General features: G+C 53.1%; 1 protein-coding gene across 1 annotated transcript; it reads left to right on the top strand.

Moving 5' to 3' along the window:
• Nucleotides 1–232: 232 nt before the first annotated feature.
• LOC135819909 (SCO-spondin-like) lies at nucleotides 233–24193 on the top strand. Its single transcript, XM_065333207.1, has 5 exons — nucleotides 233–11945; nucleotides 14361–14486; nucleotides 17253–17426; nucleotides 20591–20732; nucleotides 23492–24193. Exons 1-5 carry the CDS (start codon nucleotides 375–377, stop codon nucleotides 23602–23604), a joined length of 12126 nt encoding a protein of 4041 aa, XP_065189279.1. The 5' UTR covers nucleotides 233–374; the 3' UTR covers nucleotides 23605–24193.
• Nucleotides 24194–24715: the final 522 nt, after the last annotated feature.

Raw genomic sequence — 24715 nt, 5'->3', positions numbered from 1 at the left:
TGTGCTCTTGCTATCTCTGCCGCTATCGTTTCTGGCAATAGGAAAGACGATGTGGTGACCGGCTGTGCGATCCATTCTGGGGTGATGAACCCTGGAGGGAATGCTCCCAAACCTGCGGTGGAGGACAGCAAACACGATCTGTCCAGTGCTGGTTATATATCATCGACCCGGACATTGACGCAAAGCCATACAATGCCAGTATTGATGACGAAGATTGTCTGCGGATCAGATCGGCCGGCCCAAAGCCGCCCGGTTCGCGCCCTTGCCAACCCGCCGTGGACTGTGTTTCGGAGTGGACCACATCAGAGTGGACCGCTTGCACCAAGGCATGCGGCTCCGGGAGTCGACAGCGCAACGTGAAATGTCATCAGTTGATGTCCAGCGGTTTGCATCGCGATGTGGACGATAGTCAGTGTGTCAGAGCAGCCAGACCGTCCTCCCAGGAGGTGTGCAGCGCGGAGGACTGCCCTGGACGATGGGAGAGCAACGCGTTCGGTTCTTGCAGCCGCAGCTGCGGCAACGGAACGCAGACCCGAGTGGTTCTCTGCAAACAGATCAAGGCTGGCGGTCAGGACGAGACAGTGACGGAGAGTGAATGTCGCCCTCTGCCCCAGCCTAAAGGCCGACGTCGGTGCAATGCCCACAATTGTCCAGCCGTGTGGGCCACGTTTGCCTGGGGAACTTGCAGTGCCACGTGTGCCGGTGGACGTCAGATACGTACTGTTACCTGCGAGCGTATTTTTGCAAATTCTTCAAAACTTGTGGAAGAGCCGTCACAGTGCCCGGCGCAATTGCGGCCACCTGCCACGCAGGCATGCAACGAGCAGGACTGTGCCGCAGAGTGGGTAGTGCAGAGTGACTGGGAGGCATGCAGTCACACTTGCGGCGGAGTCGGCAGGCAGTCGCGTCGCGTGGAGTGTCGACGGCGCACCACGGGCGGCTTTGGCCTGGTGGACGACTCGCTGTGCCTGGCTCAGCGCATGCCCGCCCGGCGTCGTGAGTGCCAGCGCCTGGACTGCCCTGCGTACTGGCAAAGCGGTGAATTTGGCAGCTGCAGTGTAACCTGTGCCGGTGGTACACAACGCCGGACGGTGCAGTGCCGGGCAATGCTCTCCACTGGTAATGACGAAGTGGTGGATGAGACACGCTGTCCGGGCGAGAGGCCCGCCGAGATCCGGGAATGCCGCGTATTCCACTGCCAACCCTACTGGCAGGAGCTTCCCTGGCAGGGCTGCAGCCGAGAGTGTGGGCGAGGCGAGGAGCAGCGAGAGGTCGTGTGTCTCCAACATCTGCTTGGGGAGGACGGGGAGACACGTGTAGACATGAGTGAGTGTGTTGATAAAGCCGACGGTGCAAGACCGGTCACTCAGAGGTACTGTGCCGAGACCGACTGTGACCCTATCTGGGAGACATCGGAATACGAAGATTGCGCTATTAGCTGTGGAGGCAGTACTCATCGCCGTGACGTGATCTGTAGACAACTGCAGTCAACCGGTCGCTGGGAGACAGTTCTTGACGGCAATTGCCTGTTATCCGAGCGGCCACTGGAGGAGAAGGGCTGCGCTCTGGTGGACTGCCCGGCTAAGTGGCGCGTGACGGAATTCAGCGACTGCCCGGTCACTTGCGGAGGTGACCAGCGCACGCGGCAAGTCTTCTGCGAAGTGCTTCGAGCCAGCAGCGAAATCGAGGAAGTGGCCCACACAGAATGTCCACAGACAAGCGTCCCCTTGCCGACACTGAACTGCGGTGCAGTGCCTTGTCCAGCCGTGTGGGAGACAGACGGATGGTCACGACCCCTACCACAACCTCCGACACTACTGCCAGAGACACCTGAATTGCCGCCACCGGATGGAAGTTCGTCAACGTGCTCTGTAACCTGCGGAGGTGGCATCCAGGTACGCAACATACGCTGTGAGCAGGTCCAAGCCACCGGGGAGCTGGCGATTGTTGATGATTCCGTGTGCGAGTCAGCATTGCGACCCCTCAGCCAACAGCCTTGTAATGCAATAGACTGTCCAACACACTGGGATGCTGGTCAGTACCGTGCTTGCTCGCGTTCGTGTGGCAACGGAACTCAGAGCAGAGAAGTGTTCTGCGAACGGGTGAACGCTGAGGGTCGTCTTGTCAAGGTGGCCAGCACCCTGTGCAATCCGCAAAGCCAGCCTGCTGTTAACCGGCGATGCCAAGTGGAGGACTGTCCCGAAACCTGGATAACGTCAACCTGGTCTGATTGCTCACAGACCTGCGGGAGAGGCAGCCGCGATCGCGGTGTTTTCTGCGAGCAGAATCAGGCGTCGGGTGACACTGTCCTCGTAGACACCGAGAACTGCCCCGCACCGTCCAGGCCTAGTGAACGGGAGAACTGTAACAGCATTGACTGTGCAGCACGCTGGCGGATTGGCCAGTACGACGAGTGCTCGTTGCCCTGCGGTAACGGGTCACAGTCGCGAAGCATCGTCTGCGAACAGCTGCAAGGTGACGGGGAGATCAGACTTGTCGGCGACTCCCTGTGTCCTCAACCAAGGCCTGCGCTAACACAACGCTGCTCGGAGATCAAGTGCTCTGCCGTGTATCGCGTAGGGGAGTACGGAGAGTGCAGTTTGACATGCAGTGGCGGTACTAAATCACGCACCGTGCACTGCGAGCAGATCCAAGAGTCTGGCAAGCTGATCGACGTGCCGCGTGGTTTATGCCTTACCTTTGCTGGACCGGCTCCGGCCAGGATCGACTCCTGTAACGTCATCGACTGCCCTGCGTACTGGCAAAGCAGTGATTTTGGCAGCTGCAGTGTAACATGTGCCGGTGGTACACAACGCCGGACGGTGCAGTGCCGGGCAATGCTCTCCACTGGTAATGACGAAGTGGTGGATGAGACACGCTGTCCGGGCGCGAGGCCCGCCGAGATCCGGGAATGCAGCGCGTTCCACTGCCAACCCTACTGGCAGGAGCTTCCCTGGCAGGGCTGCAGCCGAGAGTGTGGACGAGGCGAGGACCATCGAGAGGTCGTGTGTCTCCAGCATCTGCTTGGGGAGGACGGGGAGACACGTGTAGACATGAGTGAGTGTGTTGATAAAGCCGACGGTGCAAGACCGGTCACTCAGAGATACTGTGCCGAGACCGACTGTGACCCTATTTGGGAGACATCGGAATATGAGGATTGTGCTATCAGCTGTGGAGGCAGTACTCATCGCCGTGACGTGATCTGTAGACAACTGCAGTCAACCGGTCGCTGGGAGACAGTTCTCGACGGCAAATGCCTGTTAACCGAGCGGCCGCTAGAGGAGAAGGGCTGCGCTCTGGTGGACTGCCCGGCTAAGTGGCGCGTGACGGAATTCAGCGACTGCCCGGTCACTTGCGGAGGTGACCAGCGCACGCGGCAAGTCTTCTGCGAAGTGCTTCGAGCCAGCAGCGAAATCGAGGAAGTGGCCCACGCAGAATGTCCACAGACAAGCGTCCCCATGCCGACACTGAACTGCGGTGAAGTGCCTTGTCCAGCCGTGTGGGAGACAGACGGATGGTCACGACCCCTACCACAACCTCCGACACTACTGCCAGAGACAACTGAATTGCCGCCACCGGATGGAAGTTCGTCAACGTGCTCTGTTACCTGCGGAGGTGGCATCCAGGTACGCAACATACGCTGTGAGCAGGTCCAAGCCACCGGGGAGCTGATGATTGTTGATGATTCCGTGTGCGAGTCAGCATTGCGACCCATCAACCAACAGCCTTGCAATGCAATAGACTGTCCAACACACTGGGATGCTGGTCAATACCAGGCTTGCTCGCGTTCGTGTGGCAACGGAACTCAGAGCAGAGAAGTGTTCTGCGAGCGAGTGAACGCCGAGGGTCGTCTTGTCAAGGTGGCCAGCACCCTGTGCAATCCTCAAAGCCAGCCTGCTGTTAACCGGCGATGCCAAGTGGAGGACTGTCCCGAAACCTGGATAACGTCAACCTGGTCTGATTGCTCACAGACCTGCGGGAGAGGCAGCCGCGATCGCGGTGTTTTCTGCGAGCAGAATCAGGCGTCAGGTGACACTGTCCTCGTAGACGCCGAGAACTGCCCCGCACCGTCCAGGCCTAGCGAACGGGAGAACTGTAACAGCATTGACTGTGCAGCACGCTGGCGGATTGGCCAGTACGACGAGTGCTCGTTGCCCTGCGGTAACGGGTCACAGTCGCGAAGCATCGTCTGCGAACAGCTGCAAGGTGACGGGGAGATCAGACTCGTCGACGACTCCCTGTGTCCTCAACCTAGGCCAGCGCTAACACGGCGCTGCTCGGAGATCAAGTGCCCTGCTGTGTATCACGTAGGGCAGTACGGAGAGTGCAGTTTGACATGCAGTGGCGGTACTAAATCACGCACTGTGGACTGCGAGCAGATCCAAGAGTCTGGCAAGCTGATCGACGTGCCGCATGGTTTATGCCTTACCTTTGCTGGACCGGCTCAGGCCAGGATCGACTCTTGTAACGTCATTGACTGCCCTGCCATCTGGGACAAGGGCCCGTGGAACGCCTGCTCTCAGACCTGTGGGCGCGGCACGAGAACCCGGGAGGTGACATGCAAGCGAACGCTCTCCGACAAGCGGCTTATCACCGAGCCCAATTCCGACTGTCCACAGGAGAGTGAGCCGGACAATATCGAGTACTGCAGCGCCGTAAATTGTCCCCCAGAGTTCATTGTGGGCAACTTCGACGCATGTAGTAAGACGTGCGGCAACGGTACTCAGCAGCGCACGCTGCAATGCCAGCGCCTCCTAGCCGATGGTAACCTTCAGCCACTGGCACTGCAACAATGTCCTGAGTCAAGCGTTACACCGGCAAGTCGCTTCTGCAGCGAGGTAAAGTGTCCCGGCAAGTATCGTGTAGGCAACTACGGTGCGTGCACTCAAACCTGCTCCACCGGGAGGCAATTCCGTTCGGTGGACTGTGAACAGGTACAGGGGTCTGGCGAGCTGATGGACGTCGCGATCAGTGAATGCGTGGCTGACTTAGGGGCCGCTCCCGCTGAGGTGCAGGACTGCAATGCCCTCGACTGTACGCCAATCTGGATCGACGAACAGTGGGGAGAATGCACGTTGACGTGTGGCCGTGGAGTGCAAAGACGACGGGTTCTTTGCGAGCAGACGCTCACGAACGGCACTATGGTTTATGTTGATCCTCAGCAGTGTCCTGCGAGTACGGAGCCGATTAACATACAAGCGTGCAATGCCTTTGATTGTCCGGGTCATTGGGACGTAGAGGACTACAATACGTGCAGCAAGACATGCGGTAACGGCACGCAATCTCGGCGTGTGTTCTGCGAGCAACTCCAACAGGATAATGTACTGCGTGAGGTTGATGATTCCGTGTGCGACCCCACAGTACGGCCAGCTGCTGCTCAGAGATGCAATGTCAATGACTGCCCACCAATATGGATAATCGAGGAGTTTGACGAATGCACACTGTTCTGCGGCAATGGCACACAGGAGCGTCCCGTCTATTGCCAGCAGACGAAAGCTAGCGGGGAGAATGTGATGGTTCCTGACCAAGATTGTTCCGTCGCGGGTGCCAAGGTGCCCACCGTGCAGCGCTGCAACGAAGTTGACTGCTTTGGCGCCTGGATCGAAGAAGAGTACGAAGCCTGCAACGTGACATGCGGAGGTGGCGCTCAGGACCGTGAGGTATTCTGTCTGCAGCTGCAAGCGTCGGGACTCGAAGTCCGCGTACAGGATTTCGTGTGTCTTCCGGCCAAGCCCGATATGCGGCGAGAGTGCGGACGCATCGATTGCTCACCCGAGTGGCGCGAGCTGCCTTATCGACCATGCAGTGCAACGTGTGGTGGTGGCACTCAGACTCGACGCGTCTATTGCGAGCAGTTGACCGCTGAAGGCAGTCTGCAGACGGTTGGTGACGAGCAATGTCCGCAACCCAGGCCGGCTCTGGAGCGAGGATGCGGTGCGAGCAACTGCGACTCGTACTGGTCGAAAAAGCTCTACCGAGAGTGCAGTGTAACGTGCGGTGGTGGTATACAGGTGCGACGCGTACTCTGCCAGCAGCTTCTAGGCAGCGGTGACACTGTCGTCATCCCGGAAGGAGAATGTGACCCGGCGTTGAAGCCGCCGACTGAGAGAGCGTGCCAGGTGATCGACTGCCCATCGTACTGGAATGAGTCCGCGTACCAGGACTGTTCCGTCACCTGTGGCGGCGGAGAGCAATTCCGCACAGTCGTGTGCCAGCAGCTGAAGTCGACGAGCCAAGTAGAGATTGTGGAAGACCCTGATTGTGTCGATGCCGGCCCTCATCCTGCTACACGACAGACGTGTAACCAGATCAACTGTCCGGCTTACTGGGAGGAACCTGAGTTCACGCTGTGCAATGCGTCATGCGGTGTTGGACATCGACAAAGAACCGTCCTGTGCCGGCAACTCCAAGCCGACAGCCAGCTGCGATTCGTCGAGGACGATGTCTGCGACTTGGGCACCGGTGTTCGGCCAGTGGCGGAGGAGCAGTGCAACGTCATCGACTGTACCCCATACTGGGTAACGGGTGAGTACGAACAGTGCACGGACGAGTGCGGTGGTGGGACGCAGGATCGCTGGGTCGGATGCGAGCAACGGCTTGCGGGCGGACAGCTCGTCAACGCAACGCTGAGCGTCTGCCGCAACAACCTGTCAGCGCTCATGCCAGACGTTCGACGCGACTGCAACGTCATCAATTGTCCGCCGTACTGGAATGTCGCCGAGTACAGTGAATGCAGTGAAGAGTGTGGTGGCGGCACGAAACAGCGCAACGTACAATGTCAGCAGGTCAAAGCTACAGGAAACCTGGAGGACGTAATGGACGGGGACTGTCCTGGTCCGGTTCCGGCCCGACAGATGGAGTGCAACGTTGTGGACTGTCTGCCGGAGTGGGAGACGCTGCTGTATGCCACGTGTCCCGTAACGTGCGGAGGTGGAATCCAGACGCGTGTCGTCCAGTGCAAGCGTCTCATCGCCAACGGCTCGACAGTCATCGTGCCCAACAGCGTCTGTGATAGTCTTCTGCTGAATGTTCCGCGTCCGGTGGATAGACGCCAGTGTAATACTGTTAACTGCCCCGCTCTGTGGCGTTTCGAAGACTGGCAACCCTGCAGCAGAACCTGCGGTGGTGGACTTCGTGAACGTCTGGTTGCGTGCGAACAGCGGAAGGGCAATGGTGCTCTCGAAGACGTTGTTCCCGAGCTGTGTATCCTCTCACGGATGCCTATCGCCGTGGAGGAATGCCAGGTGGTCAAGTGTCCGGCCTACTGGCAGCCACAACCCTTCAACGAATGCTCTCGCACGTGCGGTGGAGGCCGGCAGACCCGCAGCGTTGTCTGTGACCAGGTGCAGGAGCGAGGCGATCTCGTCACCGTTGACGACGATGAGTGCGACGAGGCCAGCCGTCCGGCCGACGTCCGCGACTGCAACCGCGTGGACTGCTTGGCGGAGTGGCGAGCTCTGCCGTACGGGGACTGCTCACTTTTGTGTGGTAACGGCACCCAGGAGAGAGTCATACTCTGCGAGCAGCTGATCAGCAACGGCAGTACCATGATTGTGTCGGAGCAGGACTGTCCGGTACCTAAACCAGCTACGGTGCGGCACTGCAACCAGATTGACTGCGACGGTCGCTGGCTTATGTCACCGTATGACGAATGCAGCAGGTCATGTGGTGGCGGGTCGCAGTCACGCCGCGTGGTGTGCCAGCAGCTACAGGCAAGCGGTCGCCTGGACGAAGTAACCGATGACGTATGCGCCAGTGAGCCCAAGCCAAGTTTGACGCGGACGTGCAATGTTATCAACTGCCCAGGATACTGGAACGCCACCGCCTATGGAGCGTGCACGGAGTCCTGCGGTACAGGAACTCAGCGGCGGCAGGTGTTCTGCCATCAGGTGCAATCGACTGGCGATCTCGTAGTGGTAGATGACGGTATCTGCCCTGTTCAATCCCAACTGCCGGATGTTCGTGAGTGCAATGTACATGACTGTCCGCCCATTTGGGTCCGAGAGCGCTACCTGGCTTGCTCGCAGACGTGCGGAAACGGCTCACAGAGTCGCACAGTGTTCTGTCAGCAACGCTTGGCCACGGGAAACGTGGATGTTGTCGTCGCTGACGCAGACTGCCCACAACCGAAGCCGGCGGAACAGCAGCGGTGCAGTGAGATCGACTGTATACCTTACTGGCAAGCAGAGGAGTTCTCAGAGTGTACGTTAACCTGCGGTGCGGGCACAAAGAGCAGGGAAGTTCGCTGCCTTCAACTGCAGTCCACTGGCCTCACTGTCGACGTACAGTTCGAGAACTGCCTGGAGGATATGCCGGCCCCCGTTGAGCCTTGCAACGTGATAGCTTGTCCCCCGGTGTGGATAGCTGATGTCTACTACCAGTGTACTGTCTCGTGCGGCGGTGGAACGCAGCAACGGGATGTGTACTGCGAGCAGGTGCAGCCGGAGGGTGCCTTGGCAAGAGTGCACGATGATGTGTGCAGTGGTGCCGGTCTAGCGGAGCCGGCTTCGTTGCGTGCTTGCAACGTCGTAGACTGCCCCACGTTCTGGCAACCGTACGGATTCGAGCCGTGCTCTCGGGACTGCGGAAACGGCTCCCAGTCTCGCCTCGTGCAGTGTCAGCAAGTCGTCGCCAACGGCAGCACGGTGGTGGTGGACGACTTGCAGTGCGATGCGCCAAGCATGCCGCCACGACAACAGCGCTGCAGTGAAGTGTCCTGCAGTGCGTACTGGCATCCCAATGAGTACGGTGAGTGTACGGTTACATGCGGTGGTGGTGTGCAGGACCGCATCGTCCAGTGCCTGCAGCTGCAGGCCACGGGTCAACGCGTCGCCGTCGACGACCTTCTGTGCGAGTTCGACCTGCGTCCGGTGGAGATACAGGCGTGTCGGCAAACTGACTGCCCACCGGAGTGGCACACGACTGCGTACGGCGAGTGTAGTGTAACCTGCGGTGGCGGCAGGAAACGACGTGCAGTTACGTGCCAGCAGCTGCGGGGTGATGGCGTAACCCTGCCGGTGTCTGACAGTCAGTGTGCTGCAGCCGGGCTGCGGCCCGACACCGAAAACGACTGCGGCAACGTGGACTGCTCGCCCGAGTGGAGACCTCTGGAGTTCACGCCGTGCAGTCGAACGTGCGGAGGCGGTACTCGGACTCGTGCGGTGCTGTGCGAGCAGCTCCTCGGCTCCGGGGTCACCGTGCCACGTGATGACTCAGCGTGCATAGCCAACGACAAACCAGCTGTCATAGAGAGATGCATGGAGAACGACTGCGACCACATCTGGGTGTACCAAACCTGGTCCGAGTGCAGTCAGACCTGCGGCCGAGGTACGCGCCGACGCACCGTCTTCTGCGAGCAGTTGCTAGGCAACCGCACACTGCTGCGCATACCGGACAACGAGTGCTCGGCGGAGAGTATGCCGCCGCATGAGGAGTTCTGCTCCGTCGTGGACTGCACGCCATTCTGGGTGTCCGACGCCGAGTGGAGACCGTGCAGTCGCTCGTGCGGCACGGGTGGACAGAGTCGTGACGTGTGGTGTGAGCAGCTGCAGGCTTCCGGTGACCAGGTCGTCGTTGCTGACACACTCTGCACAGCTGACTCTCGCCCTGCCGATCAGCAACAGTGCAATGTGCTGGCTTGTCCGCCCATATGGCGCACCGCACCGTGGGGAGACTGCTCTCTGGCTTGCGGTGGCGTCGGCACGCAAGACCGTTTCGTGTACTGCGAGGCCACGCTGGCCAGCGGCGAGATTGTCAACACAACGGACTCCGAGTGCCCGCGGGCCAGCCGTCCGCCTACACGACAGGCGTGCCAAGCACCGAACTGTGCTCCCGAGTGGGAACTGTACGAGTACAGTGCGTGTACTCGTAGCTGTGCCACTGGGCAGCAACAGAGAGCGGTGGAGTGTGAGCAGGTCATCTCCACCGGAGTTAAGATCCTGGTTGATGACGACCAGTGTCCGGGGCTGAAGCCGCAAACGGTGCGCGAGTGTAACGCAATCGACTGCTTACCCGGCACGTGGCAAGCCATGCCCTGGAACGGTTGCTCCAAGTCATGTGCCACCGGATCGCAGTCTCGTATCATCACCTGCGAACAGCGCAAGGCCAACGGACAGCTGGAGGTGGTGGACGACTCGATCTGTGTGGCAGCTCTACGTCCAGTCGAGACGCGGACATGTAACTCAATAGATTGCCCTGCCCGGTGGTATGCCGACGAATGGACAACGTGTAGTCAGACGTGCGGTAACGGCATACAACGCAGGCGTGTATACTGCTCACGTATCCTGGCCAACGGATCTCGCGTCCAAGCGGCCAGTGTCTTAGATTGTGCAAATGCATTCCCGCCAATCAGCTCGCGTCCATGCTTCCCCGTGATTTGCCCGGCAACGTGGCGCCCGCAGCAGTATTCCGATTGCAGTGCGTCTTGCGGTGGAGACGGTTTCCAGACTCGCGACATACTATGCCAGCAGGACCTGGAAGGAGGCGCGATACAAACGGTAGCGGACACCGAGTGCAGCGGACAGCGGCCACTGGAGCGACAAGACTGCTCGCGAGTGGACTGCCCGGCCAGGTACTACTCGTCTTCGTTCACCGAATGCAGCACACCGTGCGCTGGCGGTCTGCAAAGCCGCACCGTTGAGTGCCGAGTGTTGCGCGGTACGGGCACTGACGGTGTCGTTGCCAATACAGAGTGCCAGCGACTGCGCTTGAGACAGCCGGCTCCACGGCAGAGATGCAACACGCAGAGTTGCCCGGCTCGCTGGGTGCCGAGTGCCTGGCGACAATGCAGTGCTACATGCGGTACAGGGCAGCAACAGCGGCGTCTCAGCTGCTTCCAGCGTACAGTGGACGGGGATAATCAGGTCAGCCGACGCCTGTGCCAGGGCCTGGCCAGTCTTCCCGTGGTACAGGACTGCGCCACTCAACGCTGTCCGCCCCGCTGGGTATCGGGTCAATACGGAACGTGTACGCACACGTGTGGTGCCGCCGGTACACAAACACGTAGAGTTGAGTGCCAGTTTAGTAACGGGGAAATCGCAGACGAAGCGCAGTGCACTCTCATCAAACCAGCCGCGGCGCGGCAGTGTAACATTCGCAACTGTGCTCCACGCTGGTCATTCGCTGCCTGGCAGGAGTGTTCTGAAAGCTGCGGTATTGGCGTTCAACGTCGCACAGTGAGGTGTCAGGTGCTGCAGTACACAGGGAGGACCATTCCGATCGGATCCGCCGAATGTGCCGGCCAACAGCGACCAATTGACAGCAGAACGTGCGCTGCTGTTGCATGCCCGGCTATGCGTACCTACGGTCAGTATGGACAGTGCAATGCCACATGCGGCGGCGGGGTCGAGATCAGCACGGGTGTGTGCCAGCAGATCAGTGCTGCAGGGGTGCTGGTCGCCGCGCCAGGACAGTGCGAGTCGGAACCGGCCATTCTGACGCGACCCTGCAACAACGACCTATGCCCCGGAGTCTGGGTGCCGGGCGCATGGAGCGAGTGCAGCTCCGAATGCGGGGAGGGCACGCGCACACGCGAGATCCTCTGCCTGGACGTGCGAGATCGGCGCACGCGCCTCCCGGATAACAACTGCGCCGGCGGCGAGTTTCAGAAGGAGATCCTCTGCAACAATCCGCCGTGTCGCGACGGGACGCTGGCGTGGGACGTGGGTGAATGGGCGCAGTGCACGCGCTCCTGCGGATCAGGAGTACAGGAGCGTTCCGTGGTGTGCACGTCGACGGCCAAGGACACCGGCGTGAAGTACATCGTCGTGAACACGCTGTGTGCGCACCTGCCAAAGCCAGACGGAAAGAAGTCGTGCCGCGAGGTCGACTGTCCCGGCGAGTGGGTCCTGGCCACGACTTACGGAGAGTGCAGCACCACGTGTGGTACCAACGGCGTGCAGACACGGCCCTATATCTGCAAGGTTCTCAGATCCACTGGATTTGTGGTAAGCCATCAATATGGTGTCCATGTTATGTGGATCGGGTTCTTATCCATCTCACCGTCCAACAGCAACAGCGAATATATAGGAGGGGGTGTTGGCCAGCCATTTCCACTGTCGCAAGCCTGTTCTGAAGTCTAATTTTCAAGATACGGTACTTGGTCCGACTTATTAAAATGTGCGTTTCACTTCGAACGTCAACCAAACAAATTCAAATAATCTCAGGACGGAATAAACTTTCCAGCTACCTAACACTATCCTCCAGTTGTCAATTTGTGATGTTGAAGAAGAAATGGCTCCAACTCCAACGGAGGCAGCGGCTCAGGATCCTAGTCGACTCGAGCATTTTGCGACCAAATTTTGTCGTCAGAGGACTCCTGTTGCTTCTCGCGCAACACAGAGCAGGCCTGGTGCTGAAATCAACACCCCGCTGCGATGGGGGATTGTCACGGAGTAGCAAAACCTCCTGGGCGATCGTTCTCGAGTGCCTCCTGGCGGATGGAAATCGCTGCAATCGCTGTTTCCTTGGCAGAATTTCAGCAAACGCGTCATCCAGAAACTCGTGCAGAAAGCACCAGCATCGCTCCGTCCAGTTTGCTGATCTCTCTCGCAGTCGTTCACGATGTGGCGGCCGACGAATCAAGATCACAGAAGAGATCGTCGAGAAGTTGATCGAAATATATAACCGGCCTTGAGGTCGACTTTCAGGCGACAACCTGCCTGGAAAACTGAAGCGCAGAAAGGGGGAATTATCCGCGATGCGTCACAAGATCGCCAGTCTCCGGGGCCAGTGCAGTGGATTCGTGAAACAGGCAGGGAAGAGCGCGCATGGTCTGACTGCATGACATGTCGACACAGCTCAGACTCAGTACGCGCGCGGTACACGGTGGTCAGAAGTGATTTTTTATGCGTGGTGGTTTACAGTTCGCCTCATTTGAAGGTGTCGTGCGAGCTTCAGGCGAAAACACCTACAGCCACCGTTTTGGTAGTCGTACTGCACGAGGAGGAGGTGAAGTCGATCGTGTAAATCGTGCCTGTGGAGTGAAAAAATCAAAGAAGCGCAGTGTAGCATGGACTAGATGAAAAAATGGCGACGTTTTGCAGGTTGACGCACTTGCAGATGCGCCCTGAGACACCAGCAGCGATGAAAACTAGAAGGTCAGGCCAAGAAACGACACAGTAGTTATCTATCTACCGTCTCTTGGTTGATTTTTTAGTACAGGTGCTCGTTTGTACATATGCTTGAGTTTTGAAGTGAAGCGCACATTTTAATAAGTCGGACCAAGTACATTGTTCGTACACATGCCTGGTTTTTGTGTTGACAAGTATGGCAGTACCTGGTTTGAATAGAAGCCTAGCCCTGACATTGGCGGCTACAGGTCAACCTGGTTTCAGTACGCAACATTGCGGTACGCGTGTGTCTATATCAGGGAGGTTTCGCTCTACGGAATTACGTAAGAAAATAACATAGGAACTGCACGGAATTTTCATACGTAAAAATCAGAGCTGCTGAGTTTCGCTCTACGTGATTCATCCACGACTGCTAAACATGCGTTGTTGCTTTGGAGACGCGTTGGCTGCATGCGCCCACCGCATGCACCATGAACCGAAACCGCGTTTTCCATCTTATTTTGCACGTGGTGTACGGTGTGTGTACCTTGTGTTTCGCGCGGCTTGAACGTTGCCATGGACAAATGGGGAAAATGCAAAAATATTTCAAAAAAGTCCTACGGAGGACGCAACGTAGGAAAGAGCTTCCGTAGAGCCGTAGAGAGATTTACGTATGAAAGCTGCCCTCGCTCCCCGGCGCGTACGACATACGGATTTTCATACGTAATTACGTAGAGCGAAACTCCCTATTGTGTATGATTATGCGTATGCAGTGGCGGGTTTAGGGGGTGCGCGGGGGCATGCGCCCCCCAAAAAAAGTTTCGACCTAGGTTTCGAAAAATAGAAGGCAGGGCTGGGGGTGCGCCCGCGGCCTGAAACGATCGTCCAAAAGCGGTTGCACTGTACGGTGCTCGAGCTGGTATTGATTGTACACACTACAGAGTACCAGTGTACAAGTGAGCATGCACGGCTACAGAAACACCAGCGGTTTTCTAAATGGCTGACCTGGGACAGTAGCATGATGTCATCTACCCCCACCCCATCCCGGCCGCAACCCCCCCCCCCCCAGCCAAATCCTAGACACGCCACTGCTGCGTATGCATGTGTGTATGCATGTTTGTGTGTTCACACATATGCATGTTTGTGTTTTCACGTGTATGCATTTGTGTGTGTTCACGCGTACGCATGTTTGTGTGTTCACGTGTATGCATGTTTGTGTGTTCACATGTATGTGTGGTTGTGTGTTCACGCGTATGTATGTTTGTGTGTTCACGTGTATGCATGTTTGTGTGTTCACGCATATGCATGCAGGAGGACGCCACTGCCCACTTCTGCAATAACAGCGGACCGCAGCCACCGACTCGTTCCAGACCATGTGTCCGTGTGGACTGCACAGCAGCCGGATACTTCACCTGGCATGCCATTGAGTGGAGCAGGGTAAGGCTACATGCATGCTGGCATGCTTGCGATCAGTGATTTCGTCTTCAAGTGGGACATGCTATCGTGAATACGACTGAGATGAGGACATGGGATAGATACAAAGAACGAGATAAGTGGCTGTGAGGGGAGGAGGAGGATGAATGTAACATGCATTTGAAATAGGGCTGAAACGATCATTCAATAATTCCTAGTGGTGAAGCGATATTATTATCGATATTTCGGTATTTTCGATTTCTGTTAGCTGCACTTGTGGACGTTGAACCCCAGGCTGTAATGAAATTCAATGAGACCGTTGTTACATCAGCTGCGATCGCCAAAGATTCTTAATGTACCCAGGGTACTGATTGTGGCAATTCTCCAGCCGTGCTGAAACCGACAGTGAACCCGTGAACTGGGCACGAGGGAAACACGAATGCAGCAGATGGTCTTTGACCACTTTGGTGGTGGGTGTGATCATCTTACCTACCACCACTTTAAGAGCTGCATCTGCGCCTTGGTCCTTGAGGGTGATGGCGTTTCTCTGGATGCAGAAAGGGATGAATGATGTGAAGACAGTCTGTGATAAATAGAAACTCTCTAATGACTACAATGTACATGTATGTCTGTGTGTGTGTGTGTGTGTGTGTGTGTGTGTGTGTGTGTGTGTGTGTGCGTGTGTGTGTGTGGGGGGGGGGTGTGTGTGTCACTGTATGTGTGTGTGTGAGTGGCTGGATTTGTGTGTGCATGTGTGTACTTGCGTACGTATACATATGATTGTATATATGTGTTTGCCTTTGTTTGTATGTGTGTGTGTGTGTGTGTGTGTGTGTGTGTGTGTGTGTGTGTGTGTGTGTGTGTGTGTGTGTGTGTGTGTGTGTGTGTGTGTGTGTGTGTGTGTGTGTGTGTGTGTGTGTGTGTGTGTGTGTGTGTGTGTGTGTGTGTGTGTGTGTGTGTGTGTGTGTGTGTGTGTGTGTGTGTGTGTCTGTATGCGTGTATGTATAATAATTATAATTATTATTATTGTGCGCACACTCATGGCCAAGGCCAATCAAGGAGGAGGTGAGGGCGATTATAGCCAGCCATGACAAAAAAAGAAGAAGAAAGAAAATCAAATGCAAATCAGAACAACAACCATAAAAGAAGAGATTGGGCTGCAAATCAAGTTGTATTATTCCCGTAGCTATGCAGAAGACGTTACTTCAGTAACGTCTGGCGCTAGCCAGGGTCCACACAGCTTTAATTTGGTATTTGTTTGTTTGTGTGTTTGTTTGTTTGTGTCACGCCTGGCGCTAACGTTATCCGTATCTGACGGCAAAAAAGCATAGGATGTTATAAATTTTTCAATTCTCCTATTTTTTCAGGCATATCCTGGGATTCGAACCCGCACTATTGCCCTACATGCATTCCCCCATACACTTCGCATTCATACCCATTCTTCCAAGTTGCTTCACGTTATTATCTTGCGTTTGAAAGCCCTATTTGAATATTGCGGGCAGCTGTATGTGGCCAGCTGTGTTTGATGGTACGGTACGGTACGGGAGACGGTGTCGTATTACCCTCGATCGTACCTGTCCCGTACCTATCCCCTACCGTACCGTGCCATCAAAGACGGCTGGCCACAATGCATACCGGTATTCAAATAGGGCTTTCAAATGCAAGATCACAATGTGAAACAACTTGGAAGAATGGGTATGAATGCGAAGTGTATGGGGGAATGCATGTAGGGCGATAGTGCGGGTTCGAATCCCAGGATATGCCTGAAAAAAATAGGAGAATTGAAAAATTTATAACATCCTATGCTTTTTTGCCGTCAGATACGGATAGCGCCAGGCGTGACACAAACAAACACACAAACAAACAAATGTATGCGAAGTGTATCGGGGGATGCACGCAGGGCGCGCGATAGTGCGGGTTCGAATCCCAGGTTATGTCTTTAAAAAAAGGATTTTTTTAAAGAATTTATAACATCCCTATGCTTTTTTTTTTGTCTAGGTCATCAAGGCAAAAAAAGCATAGCGTAGGGCCCTGAGCTTCCAAGCTCTCTCGTTAGGTTTACGGGAAATGGTCCGAGAGATCACGAACAATGGCAGACATGTTTTCACATGATTTCAGTTTTTGGGGAAGCGAGTCCCAGAGACAATAGCTAATGAAAACAGGCGAGCGACTCATTGAGTTATTTCTTGAAATAGGGAATCTTAGTGTATTACGACTTGACGAAGAGAAGTTAAACCAGTTAAGCGCATTTTTGAATATGCATTGGGGCAGGCAGGCATAGTGGGTTGGTCAAAGACCATGATTGAGATACGAGAGGTACCTGGTTCAAGTCCTGCCTGGGAGCGGTTTTTCCAGCCGTGCTGCTACCCACAGTCAACTGGGAACTTGTGGCCAGGCACAAGGGGTACATGGATGCAGCTAATGGGGTCGTTTTCGGCACTTGTGCCAGTGGTTGTGAGACTTGCCCACTCACCCCCACCGTTAGGCGCTGCATCTGCCGCTAGGGTTTATCGGGTGTTAGCGGCCGTCGTGAGTTCCCTTCGGGAACGGACACGATTATTTACTTTACTTTTAATTGGGGCTTTCAGCAGTTTAATCTGATGGATAAATCTACAGCAGAGTCTGTTAATTATGGTTTGTAAAGGACAGGTTTTGCATTCATAATGTATGTGTGTGTATTTTTGTGTGTTTTGTGCATGTGTGTGTGTGTGCATGTGTGTGTGTATGGGTGTATATGCGTACATGTATGTGTGTGTACGTGCATTGGTACCTGTGCCCATTCAAACTCAGTGCTCTGTGGAATGCGACCAGAGACGCCAAATCTGGTGCCACAACCCGGTCACACGAGAGTACAGCGGGGACGCCAGCTGTGTAAACGTCACTGTCGCAAAGCCGTCTGATCATCGCAGGTGCCAAGAAGACGGACGTGGAACCTACAAGTGGATCCCTACCAACTGGACTCAGGTAAACTGCAGAGTGTTTTCACATTATCTGTATTGCAGGACCATGAGTGGCAGCCATGTTGGTTCCAACTCCACTCAGGCACGGCATGTATGGGTCACATGTCGTCGGTGGCCATGTTGATTCCACTGTCCATGTGACATGATCAATTTCTACACAAAAAGTATTTATTTTTAGTCGCATGATGAAGATCGGGAATCACTCGGTTCTGTTCACATTATCACTAGACAATATAAACTGGGGTGACTCCTGCACAAGTTTTAGTTTCCAAATTTGCAAGCAGGTGGGTGTACGCAGTGCTTATCAATGGACTCATGAACTAGGTTAGAGATGTGATCGAAGCAGATAATTCGGTAGCGCCCTAGCACGTCGTGCGGCTTTGACATGACGTCAGTCTCCCTCATTGACACATACAGTAAACCTTGTGACTAACGACCACCCCTTGGGGCCGGAGAAAGCGGTCTTTAGTGGCAGGTGGTCCTTAGTTAGAGGTTTGCACTGCACAACCATAATATATGAATATGAGATCGTCCGTGCCTGGCGAAGCGGTCTTTAGTACCAGGCTGGTCGCTAGTCACGGTGGTTCTACTGTATACAGAAACGCAGGCGCAAGAGACTTCTCTTCTTCTGTGTCCTCAACGCGCAACAACTTGTCAGGCAGTGCAACCCTCTTCATAGGAGTTGTATTTTCTTTGGCGTTGATGTGGTGTGTCCGCGGAAAAATCTGTCGCCACTTGCACGCAGTGATCAAGTGTCGCTCTTGCGTTGTTGCTCTGGCCTTGCTGAATTTCTCCGGCAATAGATTGACCTTCTATGGCCTAAAATCTCAATTAAAAAGAGGTAATCTACATGGAGATGATGTAATCTACATGGAGATGATGTAATCTACATGGAGATGATAGTTTTATATTAGCTATTAAAAGAATGCACGGTTCGCGTCAGACTCGGCTAGAGGCCGAGTTTTCCTCATCCGTAGGAACGCCACCACCCTTCAAGGATCAAGGCGCAGATGCAGCTCCTAAAGCGGTGGGAGTAGATCAGCTCACCAGCAAGTGGTCGAAGACCGAAAATCTCATTCACTGCATCCATGTTTTCCTCGTGCCACGAGTTCCCAATTAACCGTGGGTCGCTGCACGCCTGGAAAAAAATCCTTCCGCTTCCAAGCAGGGCTTGAGCCTGGTACCCGCTGTTTCTCAATCATGGTCTTAGACCATCCCATTATGGCTGCCTGCTATGAAAAGTATGAATACCGCCAAGAGGCCATAACCCCAAGAGTGCGCAACTGGGGTCTGGCTACTGTAGGCCCACTGCCCGGCGGAAATCCAACATTACGTCATGCCGCCCAGGCACAGAGGACAAAACTCCGCATTCCGAGGTGCTTGGAACCGGGGAGTAGTACAAGCGCAACGAACTTGTACATCATTTTTGGCGTAATGTTGGAATTCCGCCGCGCGGATCTCCATGTTCAGAGTTGCACACTCTTGGGGTTATGGACTCTTGATGCCGCAGACATTACCACGCAGCATTAAAAAAATTAGAGGTTTGAAATTGGATGTGTAGTATAACCATTTTGTTTGTTCACTTGATCTTCTGAGCTCTGTATTTCCACTGATGATCGGAGCTTGATAATCGATTCCGGGAGCGGACTATGTCAAGCCTCTAACAAGTTGTCATGTTGCGTGGTGATGTATGCGGTATTCAAACTTTTCATAGCTATTATTTTAAAAAAAGGGGGTAGTCTGCTGACAACCGGGTTTCGACTACTATTGATTAACATTATCTAAAAACTGGACCGGTAAAGCTCCAAAAGTTGGATAAACGCGATCAATAAGACAACCTGAATCGACATTGTTGTATACTTTATTCATGCAATATAAGACGGTGAAGACAAATGCAATAAAGCGATGGAAATAGGAAGTAACACCGTAAACACCGTCTAAGAAAAACTACATTAACCCTTTCCATGCCATGGACGCGTATACGCGTTTTTTTAGTATGAGCCGATTGGCCACGGACGCGTTTACGCGTTCTGCCTACACTGTACAATGTACACTGTACAGTACATGTGTATCGCGCGCTATAGACGAGTGTACAAACTGTCGTAACTCCGTCAAAATATCTCGGACTGCTAAGGTTGAGACACCCCTGGAAAAGGTCTTGAGCTCATCTTTCCAGGGATATAAAGTTCTTTGCGATACGACAAGGTATGATCGAGCGGCGATAAATTGAACGGCCAGAATGAGCAAATTTCATTTTTTGGCGATCGATTCAAATTTTTTGTTCACGACTTCGTGCGGGCTAGGAGATTTCCCCTAGACACAGCGCGTGCGCAGTCAGCTGCAACAAACGCGCTTGAATCTCAGCTTTCTAACGCAGTTTGAATCGTGAAAATCAGTTCACAATGAGCAAGAAGACGAAAGAAAACATGAGAGGCAGTCGTTTTGTTATTTTCAGGCATGGTAGGGGGACATTGAGAGGAGATGGAAGTGGCCCTGGTATGCCTGTCGCGCTGTGAGTCCCTGAAATGGCTTCCTGTTGTCCAGATCTTTGCAACAAGCCATGGATGGTGAAAATCCATCAAGGTACAGTGAAATAGCAATAAATTTCGTACTGATGTGCGCGTGCAGCTTTGAACAGTTGAGCTCAGCGCCTGAACAATGTGTGGCCAACACAGGAAAACATGCTGGCATGGAAAGGGTTAAGGGCGACACTACGGTAATGAAAACGATTCAGCTTGTCTTATTGATCGCGGTTATCAAATTATTGTTTCCTCGCCGTTTGTCCAAATTTTGGAGGTCGACTTATAAACGGTAAAACACAGTATTCTCTTTTTCGTATTTGTGTGTGTGTGTGTATGTTTGTGTATGTGTCCGTCTGTCTGTCTGTGTGTGTGTGTGTGTGTGTGTGTGTGTGTGTGTGTGTGTGTGTGTGTGTGTGTGTGTGTGATTGTGTGATTGTGTGCGTGCGTGCGTGCGCGTGTGTGTGTGTGTGTGTAATACTATGTGTCTGTGTGTATTCACGTGTTTGTGTGCATGTGTTTGGGTGTATGTATGCGTGCGTGTGCCTGGGTGCGTCTGTGTATATGTATGTGTGTATATGTATGTGTGTATGTGTATGTGTGTTTGTGTATGTGTGTTTGTGACTGTGACTACGTGTTGCTGGCACAGTGCTCTCGAAGCTGCGGTGGTGGCTGGAAGACCCGCGATGTGAAGTGTCGCAATGTGGTTGCCAACAACGAGGCGAGATCCTGTCCCATCTGTATCAAGCCAGCCGAACGTATGGAGTGTAACACACAGCCATGTACAGAAGGTGAGAGAGGCAAACACCGGCTAGTAAAGAGTATCTTGATGGACGACACATCACAAGACTCGGGTTAGGTGTGTAGTACTGTCGGGCGCCGAAGAACGGACCGCCGAAGAACGGACCGCCGAAGAACGGACCGCCGAAAAACGGACCGCCGAAGAACGGACCGCCGAAGAACGGACCGCCAAAGAACGGACCGCCGAAGAACGGCCAGGCTAGAATTTTGCCAATTTTTACGAACGGTGTAGGCTGGATTTTTGCAGATAAGAACGGAAATCGTAATAACACCATAATGTACACTCAGACGTATAACTCTGCATAAATGTACATGTAATACTGTTCCATCGAATAAGAACGAAACTGCTGTGTTCGCTAAAAACAAGAACGGTCTAGTCTAGAACTAGGGCTGAAACGAACATAAAATTTGAGTATTCAAACGTTCTTGATGTTAACGAACGAACGAACATTCTCTAACATTCTCGTCGCACGCGCGTGCTCGCGCACGAACCGGCATAGGCAAGAAAATAGTGGAATTTTTGAATACAGTATAGCAATAAACTTTTGTGGTGCACACATTTTGCGTTTTCATGAATGCGGCTGGTTTGTGATGAGAATTTTTTTAGATTTTTACCTCTTTTGAATCTTGTAGTTGTGCTGTCTACAATGCACGTACTGCAGTTTGTGGCGATTTTTCTTCTCCAGAATGCGCAATGGCCGCGAAAGTAGCGAAATTTTATCACTTGCGAAAGTTTCTAACTTTTCAGTACGCCTTTTATGATGCTTTCAAAAGTTGAGGCACAATGGCCTCCAACTGAGCAACGCCATACTGCCACTGCTGAGGACCAGAACGTTGCGTCACAGCAACGTTTGTCATCAACTTGCTTCCTGTTCAGTGTTGATGCTGTAGAAATAACTGCACTCCCAGAGACGACAGAAGAATGCTGAAAGTTACCGTAGTTGTGTTTCCAGGTGCGCATAGAGGTTGCTCGCCATTTTGCCATACTATAAACATACGCTGCGGGAAATCCTGCAGGTAGCTGACTTCTCATCCTCGGATTTTGTAAAATGATCCCAAACAACAGAACGGGGAGCACGACCGAAAACAGTTTCTGACATGGGAACAGTGCGAACTCGAAACAAAAGAAAACTACGAAGTGGTCAAAGGAATATGTAAGTACATGTACGAGTACTCGTGCTTTGTTCCGATGTTCGTCTACATGTCGTCACCTCGACTCCAGCCAAGTGCCGGTTCAGATCGTGAACCGCGCGCGCGCGCGCGCGCGGGTCGTGTACCACCTGGCGCAGCGCTGGTCACAAGCACGCAGCTACACATATTCTACAGGCGGTGTGTGAAACGATCGTGACTGATCGCGATGTTTTTACGGGTTTATCGTACCGTACGCACATTTTCAAAGTTCGAATGTTCGTGAGAACTACGAATGTTCGTTCGCTGTGGCCTAACGAACGAATAGTCGAATGTTCAGTATATTCGTTTCACCCCTATCTAGAACCTGAACCTGACCCCCCCCCCCCCCCCCCAGTTCTTCGGCGCCCGACAGTATTGTGCAGTCAGATCTCGTGTGTCCGGTCCTCATTTATCCGGATCCCTCGCAATCCGGAAGAAAATAGCTGGTTACAGATTTACAGCATACGTAATGCATCCAACATAACCCGTGTTCGGTTATTCAGTTCCCTCGCCTATCCTGATTTTTCTGTGGATAACGGATATGTGCGGTTAAGCGAGGTCTGACTGCATATCACAACAATAGCATTCCTCAATTCTTAAAGTACCGTCAGGTGCCATGGAACTGGGCGATCAGGGTCTTAACTTGGGCAGTTCCTGTTGTTTTTTTTAATCTAGTTTCTTCAGTCTGTGCACAGTTGAGTCACCGTCGATGTAGCCTTGATAAGCTTTGCTTGCTGAGTTCACAGCCAAGTTTTTTTCCGGTGCACCGTTCTTCTTTACCCAACTGTGTTGTAGTTTCAATCTAGATGCCTTTTTTCTAATACATTATTGATGAATTGCAAAGTCTGAATTGCAATGTGGAATGGTCATTGCATGTGTAACAACTTTACCATACCACAGTAGATGAGTAGGAATCAAGGGTTTCTGGTTAGAGTGCTGGTGATGGCGGCGGCGACACGGCGGTGGTGCTGGTAGTGCTGGTGCTGGAGCTGACGGTGGCGGTGGTGGTGATTTCAATTAGACCCTACTCTATCTGCCCCCCCCCAGCTCCCTCAAATTTTAAAATGTGTCTGCTATGTGGGGTTTCTGATAGTCCAGTTACTCAACACTCTGCTCAAAAAAAATCACAGTTCGCGTCAGACTCGGTTGCTCTATATAGAGGCCGAGTTTTCCGCATCCGTAGGAACGCCACCACCCTTCAAGGATCAAGGATCACTCTGCTCAAGACAACTGTATAAATATTTCTTTGTACTAAAATATTCACACCAAGCTATCGAAGACGTTTTTTGCATCATAAGGGGCCATCCGGCATTCTCGATAATTTTCATGGAGCGAAAACGTTTAGTTGTGACCCTCCCCACCCACCCTCTATATTGACATGACAGCTGGAATGGATTGATGTTTCAGCTATCAATAATTTTCAAAACGTAACTCTCCACAACCCACCCACCCATAAACGAAACCTTTTTCTCTTCGTGAAAATGATCAATAATTTCGGGCGGCCCCTAAAATGATGACATCGTAGACCATTATAATTGCTGACACATTCCTTCTCTCATTTTCCTTGTTCAATCTGTAGGTATAAATCAGGAGTGTGTGGATACGAGCTTCGCGCAGTGTAATCGTCAGGACGAGCTAGGCGGATGCTTGAATCCCTCTATTAGAAGAGCCTGCTGCCGAACATGCTCGTAGTGCCACTGCCAACATACGACTTCAGCTCGCTTGAGATCTCGAGCAAACAATTTCACCAACGTGACTGTTTCGTGCCCTGTACATGTCGAGGGAAAGACTACCATCAGTCTAGCCTGGACCGTGCAGTGCATCTGATCCTGTATATGTGTTTCGGCTAGCATATTGGCTCAGTGTGCACGCCCTGTGCTTTTGAGCATCCTCTGATACTGCTCAAGACATGCCAAAATCAACTATCACCGATAGTGCTTGAAACCTATTAATTTTTTCCTAAAGGCCATTTTGCTTTTCCATCACGCTCCATAACATGTTATCAATGCACTGCACCTACATGTGGGATCAGACCAACACTTGCATGGCTAGACTCGAATACATTGCAATGCTGCAGATTTCCTGCATGTTAGATTTGGTTGAGAAATTATAGTTTGCCCACTGCGCATACATGTAAAAAATTTCCACAGTTTGCATCCTCTTCTGCCTCATGTATGATCTATATAGCATGATAAGTAGGAATTTCCATTGAAATTGTTTCCCCGGACGATTGCATTTAGCAGAAAACTCGGACCTGTGGCAAACTCTTGAAAAGACCTCAGCTTTTGTGCCTTTTGTGTGCAGAGCATGCGGGTGTGTCCATGTATGCAGCAGGGTATACTATTTGGCATGGAATGCTCAAACCTTGATTATTGTAGATTAGCACTGCTGACGATATAGCGAGCAAAAGTGTTTGCTCATCCAGCCCTCGAAGTCGCCAGACATCTATATTTACCTATTTGAGGTTTCCCACGCTTCTTAGTTTGTTGAGTAGAATGTATCCTTTCACAAGTGCGAATTCAGTGCATAGGCATGACTATGGTGGTTGTCAAAGCTGCTCAGCCGGTAATCAGTGCTTGCACAAGTGAGAACTCGGATGGATATAATTATCATAACTTGTGCCCACAATTTCCCATGTTACACAAGTGAACTTGAGGAGGGGGGGGGGGACGTGGTGCAGAGTTGAAAATTAAACACTACAGACTGCATAAAAGTATTGAAAACAGCTACATGTATGTCAGTAGTTACAGAATCTAACATAATTACCCGTTCATGGTGCGTCCATATGGCCATGGAGCTATAA

Source organism: Sycon ciliatum, chromosome 6 (genome assembly GCF_964019385.1).
Source record: "Sycon ciliatum chromosome 6, ocSycCili1.1, whole genome shotgun sequence".
Classification (NCBI taxonomy): domain Eukaryota; kingdom Metazoa; phylum Porifera; class Calcarea; order Leucosolenida; family Sycettidae; genus Sycon; species Sycon ciliatum.
This window is presented reverse-complemented; position numbering and strand designations above follow the sequence as displayed.

Bases quoted from the DNA above. Each gene is read 5' to 3' on its own strand.
- LOC135819909 (XM_065333207.1), top strand. From the start codon at position 375: ATGTCCAGCGGTTTGCATCGCGATGTGGACGATAGTCAGTGTGTCAGA. The intron at 11,946-14,360 runs GTAAGCCATCAA...ATATGCATGCAG, and splicing joins TCAGATCCACTGGATTTGTG to GAGGACGCCACTGCCCACTT. The intron at 17,427-20,590 runs GTAAACTGCAGA...TTGCTGGCACAG, and splicing joins TCCCTACCAACTGGACTCAG to TGCTCTCGAAGCTGCGGTGG.